The 18,408-nt window shown below is 48.5% G+C and overlaps 1 protein-coding gene across 6 annotated transcripts in view; it reads left to right on the top strand.

Moving 5' to 3' along the window:
• The window catches only part of LOC144164202 (organic anion transporter 3-like), a 121,799-nt gene that overhangs the window by 79,356 nt on the left and 24,035 nt on the right, over positions 1–18,408 (top strand). For all 6 annotated transcript variants that reach the window (XM_077694717.1, XM_077694715.1, XM_077694716.1 and 3 more), the window contains 3 exons: positions 6,534–6,688; positions 8,743–8,911; positions 12,523–12,750. In XM_077694717.1, the coding sequence (XP_077550843.1) occupies positions 6,534–6,688; positions 8,743–8,911; positions 12,523–12,750 (552 nt within the window). The remainder of the gene's footprint in view (positions 1–6,533; positions 6,689–8,742; positions 8,912–12,522; positions 12,751–18,408) is intronic.

Below are 18,408 nucleotides of genomic sequence, written 5' to 3'. Positions count from 1 at the left end.
GGGGGTTCTTTGGAAGGCAGTCAGGTGAGTCGAAGAGCGGGTTGGTTGGAATGGGTGGGGTGGTTCTGGGGATTTCGCGTTTGCGTGGCGGGAGTGGGAAGTAGGGGTTGTTTCTGGAGGAGTGTTTGAGGGCAGGGTTGAAGGAGGTGATGGGGTGGTATAGAATGTGGTGGGAGGGTTTGAGAGGGACCTGTTGAAGTGAGTGGTCTGGAGGGGTTTGGGGATTCAGGTGGTTGGGACGAGAATGGTTCCGGAGGGGTTGGGAAAGGAACGAGTAGTAGGTCGTCTTCACTACGCCGTGTTAAGCCTTCATCCTCAGCGATTCGTAGAGAGAAACCCAACAGGATGCTTTTTGTCTTTCGGAACGGATCCATCCGCATCCAACTCGTCTGTTCCGTGAGGCCAACTAGCGCTCGTCCGATGTCACCGCCTCTTTCTTGTGTCCTCGTTTTAGTGCGCTTTTTTACCATGTCGAAGTCCCATCACCAACTAGCCCAAATTTCTGCCCTGAACATCCCGTTAAGCCGCAATCAGTGCACTCATGAATTCTGTGTCGTAGCGGATGGCGGCGCCTACGACAGAATCACGTGGTTTTGTGCGCATGTGGAAAGGAAAGGGTTGTTTGTACCTGAGTAAAAAGTTGGAGGGGGAATGCTTGGCTTTGTTGGTTTAGGGAAGGGAAGGGGGCGACCGTGTGGTGGGTCTTGATCTGGCACGAGGGTTTTCACTTCCTTGGTGGTTGAATGCGGGGGGAGGACGGGTGGTGTTCAAGAGGGTGTGTGGGATCGGTGAACGTGAGGGGGAATGTGATGAAGAGGATGCTAGTCTTTAGAATTGTTTCTTCCGGGTCAGGCTCAGTTGAGTGTGTTGACGAGGAGTTGGTGTTAGAACCCGTCTGGTCAGGGTTGACGTCCTCGGCCGAGGTCTCAGGTTTCGTACTTGAGCTCTGAACCATGCGCTGGCCGCGGATGGAGGACCTCGATTGTGCTCTGGCCGTTCGTTGAGTGCTCAACGTGGTTTTGTGCGCTTCGAGCGAGACCTTGGTTCATGTGTGTTGGTTGTTGTGGTTGGAGAAGGGGGCTCAGGGTACAAGGGGCTGTTCGGGAGCGGCTGATGTTTTTGGGGTGTTTGTTTGTTCCCATGAGATTTTCTCTTAGCGTTTGGTTTGGTCATGTTGGGAAAATACGGCTCAAAACCGTGCTTGAGAAAGTGCTGATGAATGGGAGTACCGAGAACGCGTTGGGTACCGAGACGGTTGGGGTAGCCAGAACTCGTGACGGGATCGGGGCCCTCCATCATGGGTGTGGTGTCAGGAAGTGACGCGCGTGTTGGCATAGAGTGTACTACATGAGGTCCTTCAGTAGCCTGTCTGGCCAAGAAAATTCCGATGTTTAGTGCGGGCTGGAATCGTCGAAGTCCAAAAGTTAAAAACACTGGAAAAGAACCTCTAACTTGTTTATTTCTGTACCATTTTATCGGTTTGTGTGTCTCTGTGTTCGACATGTTCTTGCAGTTATTACCATGCTCCGCTTTTTATGCTGAGTTGTTGTGGGGCCGCGTTAGCACCCCGAGATGGGCCCGCAACGCTCTGGGTTTTGACCGCTCTGTTGACAAGCCCGTCGACGACGTCGATGTTTGTGGTGGTTATGTAGGGTTGTTTTGAACGATGAGAATCTCTATGGGTAAGTTGGTGAATTCGGTGTGTGACATTTTAGCCACCTCGGCCGTCGCCTTCTGCAGAGCGTCTTGTGTTCTCATGCCCGGTACGTCATGCCCGGTACGTGTCTTGAGCTCGCAGGCGACGAACGACAACCTCTTCTTCCTCTTCTCCTTGTTGGGTAGCAACGAATGCGTTGAACGTTTTGTCCTCTTCGGCTAATCTTTGGTTGGCCAATCCCTAGGGGGATTCTGCCACAATCATGATTAATGTGCTGTGCCGTATACAGCAGCAACGAGGGACGGGACAGGGCCCGAGCAAGAGGATCTTCGCCCCTAAAACTCTACAATTCCTGGACATCGAAATGTCTGTTTCTGAAACACACGTGTGTTGGATGTACCTTCCAAGAGTTGCAAAGGATCTTTTACCTTATCCGTCGGTGCATTCAAAAACCGTGAGAAGAGGTATTTCTGCAATGTGTCTTGAGTCTTCTCTTATGAAGTCGTGGTCGCACAGAATCGAGGAACGTTTTAAAAACCAAAAGTCCCGGTTGCACGATGCATGCTTCCCCTGTACGATCCTGGCGGAGGTGAATGAAACACCCCTGCAAAAGGCAAAATGTGCGAAAGGGTTTCAAAGCAAGCTGTGAAGCCAGTGGAGGTAGCATACATGCACAAGGTAGCCCACAATTTGAAAAAAGTGGCTAATACGTACGGAGAACGTCTAGTGTTGTCTGCTCCGGTGAAGCTGGGACAGCTTTGTTCTCTCACTGCAAAGGAGAAAACCAGCAGAAGCGGTTGTGCCGAAAGACCTAATTAATAGGCCAAACGGGGTGCTGCCTGAATAACCTTGCAGGGGAGTATGGGGGCACATTGGGAGACATAGTAGACTTACCAAGAACATCAGGCATGCAGAATGGCTCAACACCGATGAAACCCTCGGCAGTGGCCACTGCATTCTTCTCCCTGTAATTCGGACGCATCCCCTTACCTGTCCCCATCAACAAGCGAAACTTCCTGACTGGAACAAGTTCAGTTCGGAGTACACGACTCCGGCCCCCATAGCGCAACAATGCTACGCCACTTGGTCTCAACACCTTGTGGCGTCGCTTCGCCAAACTGAGCAGACGGTTCACCTATCAGAGGCCACGCCGGGCGGTGGATAAACATCTCCTGCATAAACTCCGCATAGCAGCCATCACCCAGGAAGTGGCCGAGTACGCGGCCAAGCTCGCTGGCTCCAATTGGGTAGAACGCTGCAGCAATGTCGCCAAGCATACTTCCAACCGAAACACGTGGCGTTTCTTCAGGGCCCTCATCGACCCTAGCCAAACGCGCACAGAAACGCAAAAACATCTTCAACGCGCGCTTCACGCCTACTCGGGAGACGCGCATAAATTGGCACAGGCTCTTAGGGATCAATATATCTTTATCCCGCAGGACTCCATTGGACCGGCGTTCTCATATGCAGGCTCGGAGAACTTCCAGTTGGAACGTTGCTTTCAACTCCACGATTTGAAGGCGGCCCTGTCGAAAATGAAGCGAGGAACGGCGCCGGGTCGGGATCAAGTGACGCTTAAGCTTCTAGCCAACCTCCCAGACCCAGCATACCTTCAACTCCTCGTCTACTTCAATCAAATTTGGGAGGGGCGCGAACCGCTACCAATTGATTGGAAAACGGCTCTGGTAACTTTTAATCCCGAACCGGGCAAGTATATCAACATCGAAAATATACGACCCATTTCCTTATAGAAATGGGTCGTAGATTGGAAGCTTATGGAAACAATAGTTAGAGATAGGCTCTCCGATTACCTCGAGGTCCAGCACACCTTTGCCGACACTATGAACGATTTTCGTCCACATCGCTCTGCTCAGGACATTCTCCTACAACTCCATCGTGACGTTATTGAGCCGTTCGAGCATCGCAGTAACGATAAGGTAGTCATCGCCTTAGATCTTCAGGGGGTATTTGATAACGTTACCCACGAAATCATTCAAATAGGCCCATCTCCATAACCAGTACCTGCGGCTTACCAAGTCGCTTAGAACGCCTCCATATCTCCTACACCTATCAGGCAGTAGAGCGGACTACGATCTCAGAGGACTGGCGTGGTGCGCTGGATATCCAGCCTGTGCCCCAAAACATGGCTAGGGGGACTCACGAAGGCAGGCGAACTGCGCGGGTTACAGCCTTGCAAGGACGCTATGGGTCCCGTCTTGGAGTATTCTACATGGACGTGTCTAGCCCTCACCACGGGGGGTGGTACACGGCAGCCGTAGTCCATCAAAACGTGCCTGTTGAAGGGCTCACGTTTCGAGCCCCGCACATTACTCACGCGGAGAAAATCTCCATAGCTCTCGCCGCAGTGGACCCCGCATCTCCGATCATTATTACCGATTCGCGGAGTGCGTGCCAAAATCTTACAGAAAGGTCGCATCACCATTTCCGGCTCCGATTTTCGCCTCCGGTGCCGGGCCTGACTAAGGCCCGGTGCCGGCTCTTACGCCTGTACACTAACAGGGTATTGTGCCCGGCGATACTTAAGCCTTTCAATCCCGCGTTCTCCGGGGAATGCCCACACTGTGATAATGCGTTTGCGGATACTTTTCACATAGAGTGGGCATGCCCATCTAACCCGGCGGTCCCCCCAATCACGTCCTCTTCCCCCCTACCCGTTAGAGCTGGGAGGCTGCCCTGATAGGCTGCTGGATATTGGAAGGCCAAAGAGCCCTCGTGGCCAGGGCTCGCGCTGCCGCGGAAGCCACAGGTGTCTCGGACTACGGACTCCTCCTAGAGTTTGTACAGGGTCGGCCCTCAAAGGGACATTGAAGTGATTCGTAAACATTGCGGGATTACTAGCGCAAATTGTAGTCCGGAGTCCATAGGCCACGTTTCGACCACTCTGAGCGCGTTTACGCGAATTCATTTAGTAGAAAAACAACTCGAAAATGCTGCCCCCCTCTCTTCACCCTCGCCCATTTTCTGAGGCGTTTTCGTGGGGCGTCAGGAGGAGATGAGCTGGAAATTGGCTGCGAAACTGCACGGGTCGCCGACCTTCCGACCGAGTCAGTCGGCCCAGCGTTTAGTCCGCCGGCCGCCGACGGGTCGTCGAAATTCGCTCGCTCAGTTGAAAGTAAGCCACAACACGTTTGTGAATGGAAAAATGTACCTTTCTTTACTTTGTTAGTTTGCACACTCTATCAAGTTCCGAGTCCGGGTCACTCCATGCAAGCGCTGCACAAGTGCAAATGCGACGCTTCGCTGACTTTACGCCAGTAGGAAAATCTAATGCCACTTGAAGGCGGGGGAAGAGCCAGCGAAGTTAATATTGGTACTAAGGAAATAAAATCAACTCAAACTTTTACCGTACAGCGCAAAACTAGAGAGCCGGAAGCACTTTTTTGCGCTGGGTCAACAAGCACACCGGTAATCAGCACGACCACACATCTGCGAACGCTTTTCCATCTAAGAAATGCAATTGCTAGACGTGACATATTGTGGAAGTTTGGGGGACGTTTACTGCACGAGCGCTACACAACAAATAGTGACCTAAAGTACTTGAAACGCTAAACTAAATAAAAGTGTAAACTGGTTATAGATTATATACCTTATATATCCCACTTCGGTAGGGCTTGTGGCCGAGTGGTCTGAAGCGCTAGGATTTTTGTTTTGCAAGTCGCAAGTTCGAATACCCGAGGGTGCATGCTTTTTTTTTGTAACTTGATTTTTTCGTTTCCGGCCGATGTTTTCTAACCTGATTTCACCATTTTGGGGCCGTAATGTTCACTGCTCCACGAGCGAGTTCGCAGAACGCGCGCAGACTTACACTGACGCGCTAGCCAGTTCTCGTTGGCGTCCTGTTGCCACAAGCACCGACTGCTTGCGGGCAGTGGGCACAGGCCAGAATCAGCACACCCTTGGCCTGGTTCGAACACGCTTTTTACGATACAGGCATGAGTGAGGTAAGCTCCGAATATGTGGGAAGAGCGTATGGCGTTTGAGCGTCTGCCTTGACGCCGCGGAGGGCGTTCATCCACTGCGTAGGCCACGGCTAGTGATTTCTATGATGCCAAGCCGTCCTGGGAGGCTTATCTTAGACATATTACAGCCGACATCATGGCAGAAGCGCGGTACGACGATTACTGAGATATCGAGAATGCCCATTTAACGCTGCCGTCGTATGTCAAGCATATTGTTTTACAGAACCGAAACCGAAACTTATTTGAATGCTAACCTTGGACATCGTCCAATCACGGTGCCACCTCCTCCCGACGTCACAGCTTTTAGTTGGTGCGGCCGCCACAGACCGCGCATAGTAGTTTTTCTTCTTTCTTGCTTTATAAAATAATTACCGGCTTATCAGCTGGATAAACGATCAAAAGTGTGGTTATTTGAGCCAGTCTACGCAGTGCAAGCAAAACCGGGAGCTTGACAAATTCACTTCAGTGTCCCTTAAGGCGCCTTTTATTTTATTATTTTTATTTATTAAATACTGCATGATTGACAGCCCAAGAGGAGTGGACAAGAAGCGTACAAAATACAAGAATACGTGAGTCACAATTGTGCAATGAATAATACAAGGTATAAAGATACAAAAAGAGCAATATATTTTACAAGGGCGAGGCATCAGCTCAGCACAGTGGCATTTGGGCTAAAATATGTTTCGAGGGATTCAACAGAAGAAAGTGCATGTTTTTCACCACCACCACCTCGTCCTGATGTCTTCCCTATGTGTGTCGTCCTTCTGCGCAATCCTCAAGGCTTTTGAAGTGTCTGCACTGAGTAATAAACTTGCAGTTGACATCCGGAAGGACATGGGCGAGAGCGGAGACTAATTCGTACCGCTGATCGCCTTTCTTTTGTTCCGAATACGCAGGTTCGGGCGTCGTATAGTTTTCCTGGTCTCGACGTTCGCTTTTATACTATCTGCATCTTCGTCATCTACGTGCCCATCCGTGAGCTGTTACAACTGTCTGCGATTCTTCACTGCCATCTTTGTTGCCGGAATGCAGACGACGGCAGCAGCACTGTGTAAGCACCCGCTCGCTGTCCTCTCGTTGCCATAACGTGGGTCTATGTGTATTTTGGGAAAGTGCATTAAAACAGCAGAAAATGGCGGCGGGAACGTACAATCTTAGCAAGGAGCATTCATACGTTGTAATTAATCGGTCAGAAACCTGCGCATTGCGACGCCAGTGTTACGGCACTCGATTGATTTGCGGACGCAGGGGGAGGTAGTATATTTTGGTTTTCTGGCGAAAGCCTTAAATTCCACATTCTGTGAAAAATGGTATACATGTTGCGGTAGCTGTAGTCGTGTCCGGTCAAAAGAATGGCCGCCACTGTACACAATAAATATAAAACACCCGTTACATCCGTTGGGATTTGAACCGGGTCTCCAAAGTGCAACTGAAGATTGCGAGAGTTGCTAAATCATCGTGGGAAACAACACTGCGCGCAAAAGAAAGGGACCACAGAAAGAGGCATGACTCAAGCACTTGTGTTGTGCCTCTTTCTGTCGTCCCGTTCTTTTGGAGGCTGTGTTGTTTCTCCAATTTTGTCGTCCTGTTCATTTGCGCGCTGTGTGGTTTCTCCAATTCTGCCATCTCGTTCTGTTGCGGGTTGCGTCATCTCTGCAAAGTAGCTGCCCGATACTCTGCTGCGGTGCTAGTTTTTGTTCGAATTCCGTGGAATTTAAACGGCATCCTCCTAAAAATGCATCCGCACGTGGCTAGGCTGGAACAGAAGTTGTCCTTGTAACCTTTGTTGCACAGCGTGCCCCGTACCGGATGGGCCAAGAATCGGGAGCTTTAAGCAGCTAATGTGCCGCCTTCACAAAATGCACGATAATATCATTTGGAAATGTAAAATTAGCGGGATAGTGCGTTCCGCTTTACACGTGGCCCTGGTGGCACGTCAGTAGGTCAGGTGCATACAATCACCGCAGGACAGTGAATTTTACTTGTTGACGCAATTTGCACCGTTAGACGAACAAACGAAGGCGAAGAAATAGGCGGAAGCACATTTGATGTTGTGACTCTTTTATTCACCAAAGGAAGGGTTTTGAGGGGTAGTAGGTAGGTAGGGAGAATTTAGTGCTAACATATTAATATCGTGTGCAGGCTTGTGTAGTGAGGCCAACAATCCGATTAAGGAAGAATAACAAGAGACGCCTAGTGCAGCTATACTAACCATATAAGAGTATGAATTATGTGTGTGTTTCTTAGCCAAAGGCGTCTTAGTCAAAGGTGGATCAACATTTCGTTTTAACATATCATTTCACGCTAATTAAATGCGGAATAAACCGCGCGGTTCTTGTTTTACTTCTTACGTGAGACCAACCCACAGCCTTTCCGATATGGTTAGCCATACTTTTACAAGCATTAAATGTATTTGGCCCATACTTTGGATGCGTTTGTGTCGCTACTGCGTCATCTTCTCACTGTTTTAATTAAGGTGAATATTTACGGCGGCTAGTGAAGTTGGCGTTGCTATTACTTAGGCATGACAAATAGGTTAGCAGTGAAAGCGATTTATTAAAGCGACCCTGCAACACTATTGCCAACTTTTTTTTCTAAACCCAAATTGCTTTCAGAACATAGTGAACAAGCGCGTTCAGTACTTCTAATGGAAAGTCGCAATAAAACCGCGGCAGAAATTACTGCTCTACGCGCTTCAGGTAAGTATAAACTAGCCCAAAATATTTTTCGTTCATTTTCGGTCTGACCATTCTTTATTCGCTTGAGTGACTTAAGCACGGACTATGATTTCGGCCGGCTTCCTTTCAATCGCGTCAATAAACCTACTCGAAAGCCACGGCTGGAAGCAAATATAGCTTTCGCGGAGCATCCGGACACAAACGAAGCAGTGAAAATGTTGTTTGGCAGAGCGGCAGGGTCTCTGTAAGGATTCATCTATTGTTGCCCCGCGGTAGAAAAGCGACTGTTCTAAAGCATGTAGGAGATGAAATGTTACAACAACGGCAGCGCTTCCATGCCGAGGCATATCTGTGATGTCATTCTGTATCTACGGCGCCCTCTCTTCGACCATTTCTGGAGGCCTGCATGCCGCGTCTGACTCTGCAGTCACCGAGATCGTGGAGCCCCGGCACCGCACTCTGCTCAACATTGGCTTCGGACTGGGCTGGACCCTGCCCACACTGGTGTTGCCCGGTGCCGCATACCTGCTGGGAAACTGGAAGCACCTGCAACTCGCGGCGGGACTCACCGGCCTCCTTGTGCTCCCCTTCGTGCTGTGAGTCCGACTTCGTGCTGTAGCGATGCACAACTGGACACGCCCAGCTTGTAGACGCCGGTCTAAGTAATTTGAAAACGCACGAGGACGAACACAAACCGACGGTGTGAGTTGTCGCAAAACGTCAAGTATTCCCTTTCTAAACCTTTGCCATCGCTGGTGCTCTCACAGAAGTAAACAAGGGTTGGTCTGCGTGTTTATGATTTACAACGGGGCTAATTGGTAATTCTTGAATATCTTTGAGAACACCAAAGTGGACACGGACACAAAACAAATGAATTAGACGAACTCCAGCGCTGGCCTGCACCATAAATTTTTATTGGAACTGACAGAACCTGAGAAACTGACAACCTTGCGCCCATCTGACTGCACATCATACCAGTGTTGCAAATTTTCACGGGTTTTTCCTCCACATGTGCCAACAACCCAACACATGTGGTGCTTAAGAATGCGCTTATTTTTCTAATAAAGAGAGCGTCCAAAATAAAAAGAACTCGCTCTCGTGTACACAAAGTGAAGGGCGCTCGTCACTTATTTACCTGGTCAGCTTATCTCTGCGCACGGATAGTAATTCCACGTCGTGAAACAAGCGCACAACCGTATTTTGAAAACACGCGCTAGTTAGTATTTCCTTGTAAAAAAAAAATGTTTGCGCTCTTCCAGCCGGACGTTCACATACCGACTAGTCCGTCCCATGTACACGGGGCCACGTGGAAATGGTAGTAGGTACACAATACCCGTGCTTTCACCCTGAAGGGACACTTTCTTCACCCTGAAACGTTTTCTGGCGACACATGAGAAGCCGTTTTTGAGCCTTCTGTCTATAATTTAAGCGCCAAGCAAACTAATACTTGCCCTTTCAGTTATGCACGCTTCCAAAAGCCGCAGCATGCCCATGGGCTAAGGATTAACTGCCGGTAAAACAAGTATAGAAGGCTCACAGAACAGCGTTTCCTGAGATATATTACCCTTCTAGTGAAGAGTGCCTCTTCCGGCACTTTCTGGGCTGTAGAAACGCTGAGGAATTCGCAACAGGCGGCGAGCTTTTTCTTGCGGTTCGTATGCCTCGGCGCATCATTACAGTGTTTATGGTGTCCGCTTATAGTAGTTGCTCTTGAAGTTAACGTCGAAAACTGTTCGACCTTTCCGAAGAAGTAAGTAAAAAAATAATAAATGCTCAGTTAGGGAAGTGATGCAACAGCATCATCTATTCTTCAGAAAAGGAGTATATGCGAAGTCCCGGAACAAGTGAGAACAAGGGGTGCCCAAATCTATCTGCACAACCTGTCTGCAAGGAAAACATGTATACGGCCTCTTCCGATCCCCCTTTGACTTGTGGAAACGGGAATAAGCTAGAACGTGACAGCTGGAACACAAAAAAGTAAAACCAGCAAGGTCGGCGAAACAGCAAGGATACACGAGGAAGCAATTCGAAGTTTAAAAAAAAAATTGGCCGCGTATCTGCTCCTTTTGTTGCAAATGTCGTCAAAAGATGATAGCCTTTGTAGACAGTTGCCAAGGAAGTGCCCCCCTTTGCTTTCCCGCTCACCTCTGATGCTGTTCCTGTACCGTCGCGCTCATGCCAAGGTAAACACACTAAAGGTTTGTGAATGAAAGTTAATCGACCAGATTTCGGAGAAATCCCCTAAAGGTTTGCGCAAGGCGATTTGAATTTACCGCGTTCCACTGCTACAGGCAGGTTTCCTCGATGCCAGCGCTGCAGTACGGCGGAGACACGCGTGAATTGAGGCGGCCGACTAAGAGGTGTATAGAGCCGCGTGGCCGTGCTCCACGTGCGTTCCAAGCAGAACGTGAAACCTAGGTAGTGGAACCTTTCGTGGCTGTTTCCGCGTGATTTTTCATATGCCGTCAGGAGGCGGTGGTTTTCTGCAGTAGATGTAGAATATCATTTGCTGCACGAAAAACCAAGCATCCATGAATTTTTTAATAAAGGAACACTGTAAATATCCCTTTTGTACTAATTTCCTGTCTTATATTTGCGCAATGTCTTGTTCTTGTTCAACAAAGTTGACAAGTATGAACCTATAAACCGGGATCACACGTTTACATGCGGCTATGAGTATATAAGACTATTGCGCAATATCTATTTTACTTTGGCCGGGTGGCTGAATCGAGTCACAGACAGACAGACGGACAGACAGAGAGACATACAGACCAAAATTTCTGGGTTTAAGTAGCCCAAGAAAGACTATCGTCTTTAATAAAACTTGTTAATTCCGTGGAAGTACTACGATTACCTATCAATTGGTCCAGTGAGAAAGCATGCGGAGGCGCGAAGTATAACAAGACAAGGGAAAGAAGGCGACCCGGGAATGCAGCTTGAAGTGGACGGGAAATGAAGGATACGCAGGGGGAGACGAGGAGAGAGAGATGACTGAGAACGCAGGCGGGATGCTATCTACTTTCCACGTGGTTGGCAGCAGGGCAAGCGGATACACGGCTGATTTTAAAATTGCTGCCAGCGGTAGGGTACAATAGCAATGGGATGTTTTGAGGTTGGGAAGTAGTCCGTGCTACATTCCGATACTTTTGAGCGACGACGATATAAGGCTACATTTTTCAAGTTCATTCATTGCGTCGCCATGGACCTTCAGTGCCGGCGCGTGGCCGCTTCGCATTGGCTGGGCTGTCGATGCGTGCCGTTCAGCACAGGCAAAAGGATAAATACAACCGTCCAGTGGGCATACCTAGGAAGCAAGCTGCGAAATCTCCATAACAAGACTAACCTTCCCGAAACGCTGCGTGCATAGCCTTCCCTTTCTCTGAAGATAACATGGTTTCGGAGTCTTAAACCTCAGCCATTTTAAAGCAAAGCGTTACTGATCTCGTCGAGCCGTTTCGCCGTCGCGGTAGATGTGACCTTCAAGTGACCACAGCTGTGCATCACATGGCTGGCCGGACACAGTTCAGGAGACTGCCGCGTTCGCCGATGCCGCCGCCGCTGCTGGCTTGGCGCATGCGCTCTCCGCAGTGGATTCGCACCCGACAACGTTACTCGCCGCGTGCGTGCGTACTTGGCCATGATTGAGAGCGAGGCCGGGCCGTCTTCTCTGAGCGTTGCGCAAGAGCTAGAGTCCTTGAGGCGTGGGCGTCTGACCACTCCGCGGTTATCGCCCGGCGAGCCGTTCGGCTTGGAAAACGCCGGAAGCAAAACCACAACCGTAGGAAAAGGCAGGCTTTGGACGAATAGCATATATTTATAGCATATAATAAATATAATCAAAGCTTAACCAAGTGAAACCAAGACTTAACTGGGCTATTACAAGCTTTCGCTTTGCATACCCATAGCTGGGGTGGTATGCTCATTACTGTCCCTTTTCAAAACGTCCCTTTTGCGTCCCTTTCATCGTGACGTACTTCCGGTGAAGCAGTGGACGTTGGCAGCATGCCATGGAGGAAAATTGGCAGTAGATTTGCCGCGCTTGCGTTACGTCACTTCCGGTTGTTTGCTTTTAGCCAATCAGGGCTCGTCAAAAGGGACACTTTTGAAAGGGACGCAAAAGCGACAAAACTCGAGAACACCGCCCCTGATCTAGGCGCAGCAATTTTTCGTTGTTTGCGCACTGCTGTCTGTCTCGTGCCTGTCGCAGCATTCTGCAGGAGTCGCCGAGGTGGCTGGTGTCCACCCACCAGGAGAAGAAGGCCCGCGCTGCCATCCTCCGGATCCTGCACATCAACGGCCGGCGGGCGCCTGACATGGACTCCACTATGCGGCTGCTGGTCGAAAAGGCCGACGCGCAGCTGGCCGCAACGAGCCCCGTCGAGATCCTCAAGTACAAGAGGCTCCTGAGACACGCGCTGTGCCTATTCGTCGTCTGGTAAAGCGTCATCGTGCCTTTTCGAGCAAAACAATTTCGGGCTGGAAACCAATTTTTCCCGGTTATTCATAGCTGTAACTTGAGCGCACAAAAAAACGAGGACTGAACGAAGATACGAACACCAGCGCAGACTAACAACTCAAATTTTATTGGTCACTCAAGACATATATACCCTCTTTGGCAAAACCCGCGCATGGTCAATTGTGTACTATTATGATCAATATGAAAGGGAACACAGGAACGCGTAGAAAACACCCTCAGACCCAGCTATGAGTGATACGCAGCGGCCGACGTCGGAAACAAAGTGGAAAGGGGGACGCTGTTCTCACAACTGTAACAACCCATTCCCGCCGTGCGTCTTATCGGCTGTCTGACGATGCCATATTATCGGCGAAATGACGTAGACTGCTGCTTTGTAGAAATGACAGCGATTGCAATTTATTCCCGGTTATGACAAACATAGAAGTGTGGGCGAGATTTCCGAAATTATTACTAAAATGACCCTGCAGCACTTTTTCGACTTTTTAAAAAATCTTATTTAGAACGCAGTCAAAAAACACAGCCAGTACTTAGAATAGGGGGTGACAAAGTACGTCAGCCAGAAATGAGTGCTCTGCGTACACCAGGTAGTTTAGAAATCTGCTCAAGCTTTTACACTTTCCCGAGTCTTGGCGTTTTTTGAACGCTCGAATGACGTCATTACAGCAATGTAGCGGCTCCCGGCCGCTGCCTTTCTGTGGCACCAATAAACGCGTTCGATAGCCGCTTCTGAAAAAAAGCCACGAAGCAAAGCAGAATCGAAAGGCGGACAGCTCTGCTGCGACGAGCAAATCAGGCAGTTCCGGTATGTGCTGTTGATAACTGTAGCTTTAGCAATGCCTCCAGAGGAGAACAAAAGAGTGAATGCGCTTATAGCAAGTTTTGCAGAGTTTCTTTAAAGTGAAGCTTTTTTTTATCTCCTCCCTGTTTCACGGAAGAGGGAAGGTGGGGTCTTCTGCTACTCCAGTTTCTGCCCGGGTGTGCCACAGAGTCCGTTGCCCGAGGTAATAGTTTTAGGTAACCGTTTTACGGTCCGCTCTGATCGCAGCGACCCGCTCAGCGAGACCGCAGCGTGAGCAGCTAATGCCGCTCGCGGAAAATCACACATGAGTTATTCGCCTCGAGGACATACCGTGGCGCAACCTACGAATGACGTCACTTGTTGGACGCCGGGGGCCGTTGTCGTCTGCTACAACACATTTCCTGTGCGTATGCGACCGCGTGTTTTCTTTTTTTGTGCTTGTGTCGTCACCATCTCTCCTCTCCTTGTGAATTTGATGCAAATTACCGAAAAAAAAAGTGGTCTACATACCGAATAATCCGGGCAAGCAATCAGCGACTCGCTTGTTCCAGGCGACCCTGCCACGGGTAGGCAGTTGCTACCATCGCCACCGAACAGCTCGTACGCAGCCAGCTAACGCCAAGGACATTGCATTTGGTGCCGAGAAAAGCACGCTGTTAATTCATTATGAAATACTGCGACGTGACATGTACGAGAGTGTGTGTGCAAAGGACATAGACCTTGCAACAGCGACGGAAACGTGTCGCTCAGTTGTGATCTCACCTCGCGTTCTGCTTGCATTGCCTGGTAAATGAACGACTACGTGAGAACCGGATATCGGATTGCTTCGCCGCGCATGCTTAAAAGTGCTGCTATGATCTGCGGTCTGGATTAAGAAATGTTTATTTCCCCTACCATGTTTTTCTAGTTATGCCCGGATTTGATTAACGATCACTGCCGTAACCTGCACTCTGCACGGCTGATATGTTTACTTTTTGCGACAACTTGTCCGCAATGTATGAATGGTATGAACGCGAGTTTTCAACGCCTTCGAGCGGGTTTGGACACGGCTATATTTAGTTTTCATTTGGACCGCGGCGTGGGAATTTATAATTGCAACATGGGCTTTTGTCTGCTTACAGTGAGCCTGATTTCTGTAGCATCAATTTCGAAACTCAGGGCTGCTCACATAAGGCGAGGCTGTGTACGAGGCGAAACACGTCGTTAATGATTTGGGGTAATTGGGAGTTTTAGAATAGGAGAACCGAGCGTTGGGGGCCCTCAAGAAGTTAGGCGAACCAAAACGCAGCACGCGCGCGGGCGACCAGAGGGTCTTCTCCTCGCCGGCGGCTTCGGATGCACGTAATTGAATGTTGGGAACTTTAGGCTTAGCGTCGCGGCAGATATTTCATCTCCGCTATCGTTACAGTTGCAAATGACAGTCCCTAACGTAACTTTTTACCGCACTGTCACGCCCCTTCTCGTATGGGGATCTCTGTATGCGCGATTGCCGTTTAAGCAATCGATGATCAAGATGCCTGCCACGGCCTCGACCGATTCTCGCCACCCTTCGGCCACTAGCTACATTTCGCGTGAACCAGCCGGCGGTGCCGGGACCGACCTCTACGGCCGGTCAGCGTAAATCGCGGCAGGTATTTGAGCATCGCTTTGAAAACCACAGCTCATGACACTACCTAGCACAAGTTTTCACCACACTAACATTCACTTTCCCCAATCTGGAACTTCTTTTCCACGACTTTTGTGATTTTAAAAGGCGGCGACAAGTTGTTGCTGCCGCGACCTGCGCGGTTCGAGCCGCTCCGTCGGCCGTGCGGGTAGGCATGGCGGGTGTGTGTGCGGAGCGTTTCTGCGAGCAGTAAACGCTTCATCATTTCCCGCTCTATACATTTCTTAAAAATAAGGGGAATCTAGAAACTTAGCTTAGCGATCGTCGTAGTCAGCATTGTTGGTCGTGGAAACGAGCCGCAGCTTACGCTTCGGTCGCATATCTCATACACCACCACGCTCAAGTTGTTTGCGGAGAATGTACCACAGTTGATACGGTTATAAAGTCTACAATAGGTCTAACTGCGCTTGACGCACTGAGAATTAACTTCAAACGATGGTAATTAACCCGAAGATACGCACTTCCTAAGCGAAGTGTCACGCGCTGCAAGCCATCTATGCAGCAAGATAGGAACGGTGATCCCTTATGAAAATGAACTTTTCCTTTCTGTTTACTTTGTGTCTCCTGCATGTTGACTGTGTGGCCTTTCTTTTGACTTTTCCTGTGTGTTACCTCTAGGACATAGGCAGGCTGTGTACTTTTTATAGACTGCCGGATAAACAGCCATGATGTTTTACCTTTATATGTACTATGGTAAAGACAAAGTTTAAATTTCTATACAAAGATTTTATTTCGGATGAGAGGTGTAAAACTTTAAAAATGACTTGCTTTCTTCTCTTTCTGAGTTCCGCAATGCTATTGCCCATGTGTGTACTCAAGGCAAAATGAAGTCAAAAAACTTTGGCCTGTTTCCCCTCTGTTGCCTCTAGGACAAAGGCTGTAAGATAGAACTTGAATTTGCTGTCTTAATTCTTCTGTGTGCCGTAATGCTGTTGCTTATGTATGTACTGAAGGCAAAATGAAGTCAAAAGACTGACTTATGTCTTTTGTGTTGCCTCTAGGACACTGGGAGGAAGGATAACTATTTGTTGCCTTACATTCTTTTTCTGAAGATTGTGCTTCCTCAAGTAAACATAAAGTCGAACATGTAAGCCTTAATTATACTCGAAAGGTTAAGTTTTTTGGCTTGGCTAGAGATGGTAAGAAACAATGCCGATGGTTTGTGGAAATTCTGCAGCACTGTATACGTTATTTCGTGCTAGTGAGGTCTGATAAATTCACAGAATTAATATTACCAACTGGTACGTTTGTATGAAACAGTGGCGTAAGAAGGATACATATTGAACGAGGCTGTTCGAAGTGCCTCGTCCCTCCCATTACGAAAAAAAAAGTGGGTGGGAGAAGAATATACAGACGAGAAAAAGTAAAAAGAACACAAAAAGCCGAATAGAAAACGAAGCAATGAAAACAAAAACAACCTAAAAAGTGGCTTCCGATTGTCCTAGTCTGTGTTTTCCTTCAGGGTCGTTGTAAAATGGCTTATCCTTGCAACTAAATGCTGAAGCGGTGTACTGTTTTTTGGGGCAGAGCTTGCGGTAGAAATATATTGCGACAGAAAAAAAGGGACACAGCCAGACGAGAGCAACAAGAGCAACAACAATGCCAAAATATAACCTAAGGCAGAAAAACTTCAATTATAACACGGTTAAAAAAAAAAAAGAGGTCACTGAGCGGGTTTCGAACCTACGCCCATTCAATCAGTAGGCGAGTACTTAACCCCCAAGCCACCAAAACAGTTTTTTTTTTCTTTACTGCATGGAAAACTTCCCTTAATACAGCCTACGAAAGTTAGGAGTCATCCAAGAAGATGCACATCACTGCAGCTAAAATAAGCCGTCCGTTAAAATTCTGGCAAGCAGACGCACGCGTCCAACAGATGCAGCCATTCTGGTGGGTCACTTTGCGCCGCATAAATGCTCCGCACCAACGCAGTTTGCTCCCGAAAAATGGACTTCGTTGGGCGAGGGGGTTCCGCGTGCCTGTCCGTCATGCGGCACTTCCACAAGCTATACAATCCGATCACAACAAACATATCATAGGGCACTCCAGTAACATCTCTAAAAGGCAAGAACCGAATTGTATAAGGGGTAATGTCCATGTCCTTTTTAAGAGTTCGTTGCAACACATCCCAGAAAAACACCGCATCCCGGCACAAAACAAAACAATGATCAATGGTTTCAGGTTGATTGCATAAACGGCAATTGTCAGACCAAGGAATAGACATTCCTTTCTCGCGCAACCATGTTTTCACTGGGAGTGTTGATGTATGCAGCTTAAAGAAAAACGTTTTTGCATTTGGAGGAAGACACATACGTGTGACCCGCTTCAAAACACTGTCCTTATGGTGGCCAATGTAAGGCTGGCGATAAACCGGCACTGGGAACAGACTCTCTAATAAAGTGTTCGTCAAAGCCTTCCTGGAAAGGGTAAGCAGATATTGCAGGGAAAACCTCGCAGTAAGGAAATTGAAGGTGTCAACCACCTCCTTTAAAAACCCCCATGGCGGTTTCGTACTGACTTCACCAGTGGAGACAAGCAAAAACGGTAAATGAAAACTTATGCGCTGTTGAATAACGTTGAGCAGAAGTGGGTGATGCGTCACCTTATAGAAGAAAAACCGAGATACAAGCTGGTGTACAAACAAATGTATCAGCCCAGCACCCCCAGACACTAATGGAAGAAACAAATTGTCCCTACGCATAGGTTCCCATTGGGACCCCCACACAAATGTTGCAAAAACTCTATGCCCGTCTTGACCGCATATACATTTCAGCAGAAGAGATGCCTAGAATTTCTGACTATATTGTACGCCCGATCTTCTTCACAGACCACTGCATGGTATCTGTTTGCTTAGGACGAACAAGACCGCGTAGCGTGCTGCCTCAATGGGATCTGTGGAAGCTTAATACCTCTTTATTGGCCGATGGAATATTTTGTAAACGTATATCCGATTGCTTGACTAGTATTCTTGAAACACACAGTCTTTCTTTATATCAGAAATGGGATTTATTCAAACAGGAGGTAAGGGATTGCGCAATAGAAGAGTCCGCACGCCTTTCGTTTTTAAAACGTTTTTATGTACGGGAACTAACTCGTACATTGGTAGGGCTTCATGAACTCGAAGCGGTCAGTCCGGGATCGGGTGTAGAGG

Source organism: Haemaphysalis longicornis, unplaced genomic scaffold, assembly GCF_048455015.1.
Source record: "Haemaphysalis longicornis isolate Haplotype H1 unplaced genomic scaffold, Haemaphysalis longicornis Haplotype H1 scaffold_13, whole genome shotgun sequence".
Classification (NCBI taxonomy): domain Eukaryota; kingdom Metazoa; phylum Arthropoda; class Arachnida; order Ixodida; family Ixodidae; genus Haemaphysalis; species Haemaphysalis longicornis.
Note: the sequence above shows the minus strand (reverse complement) of the source record. Positions and strands in the feature narration are given on the sequence as shown.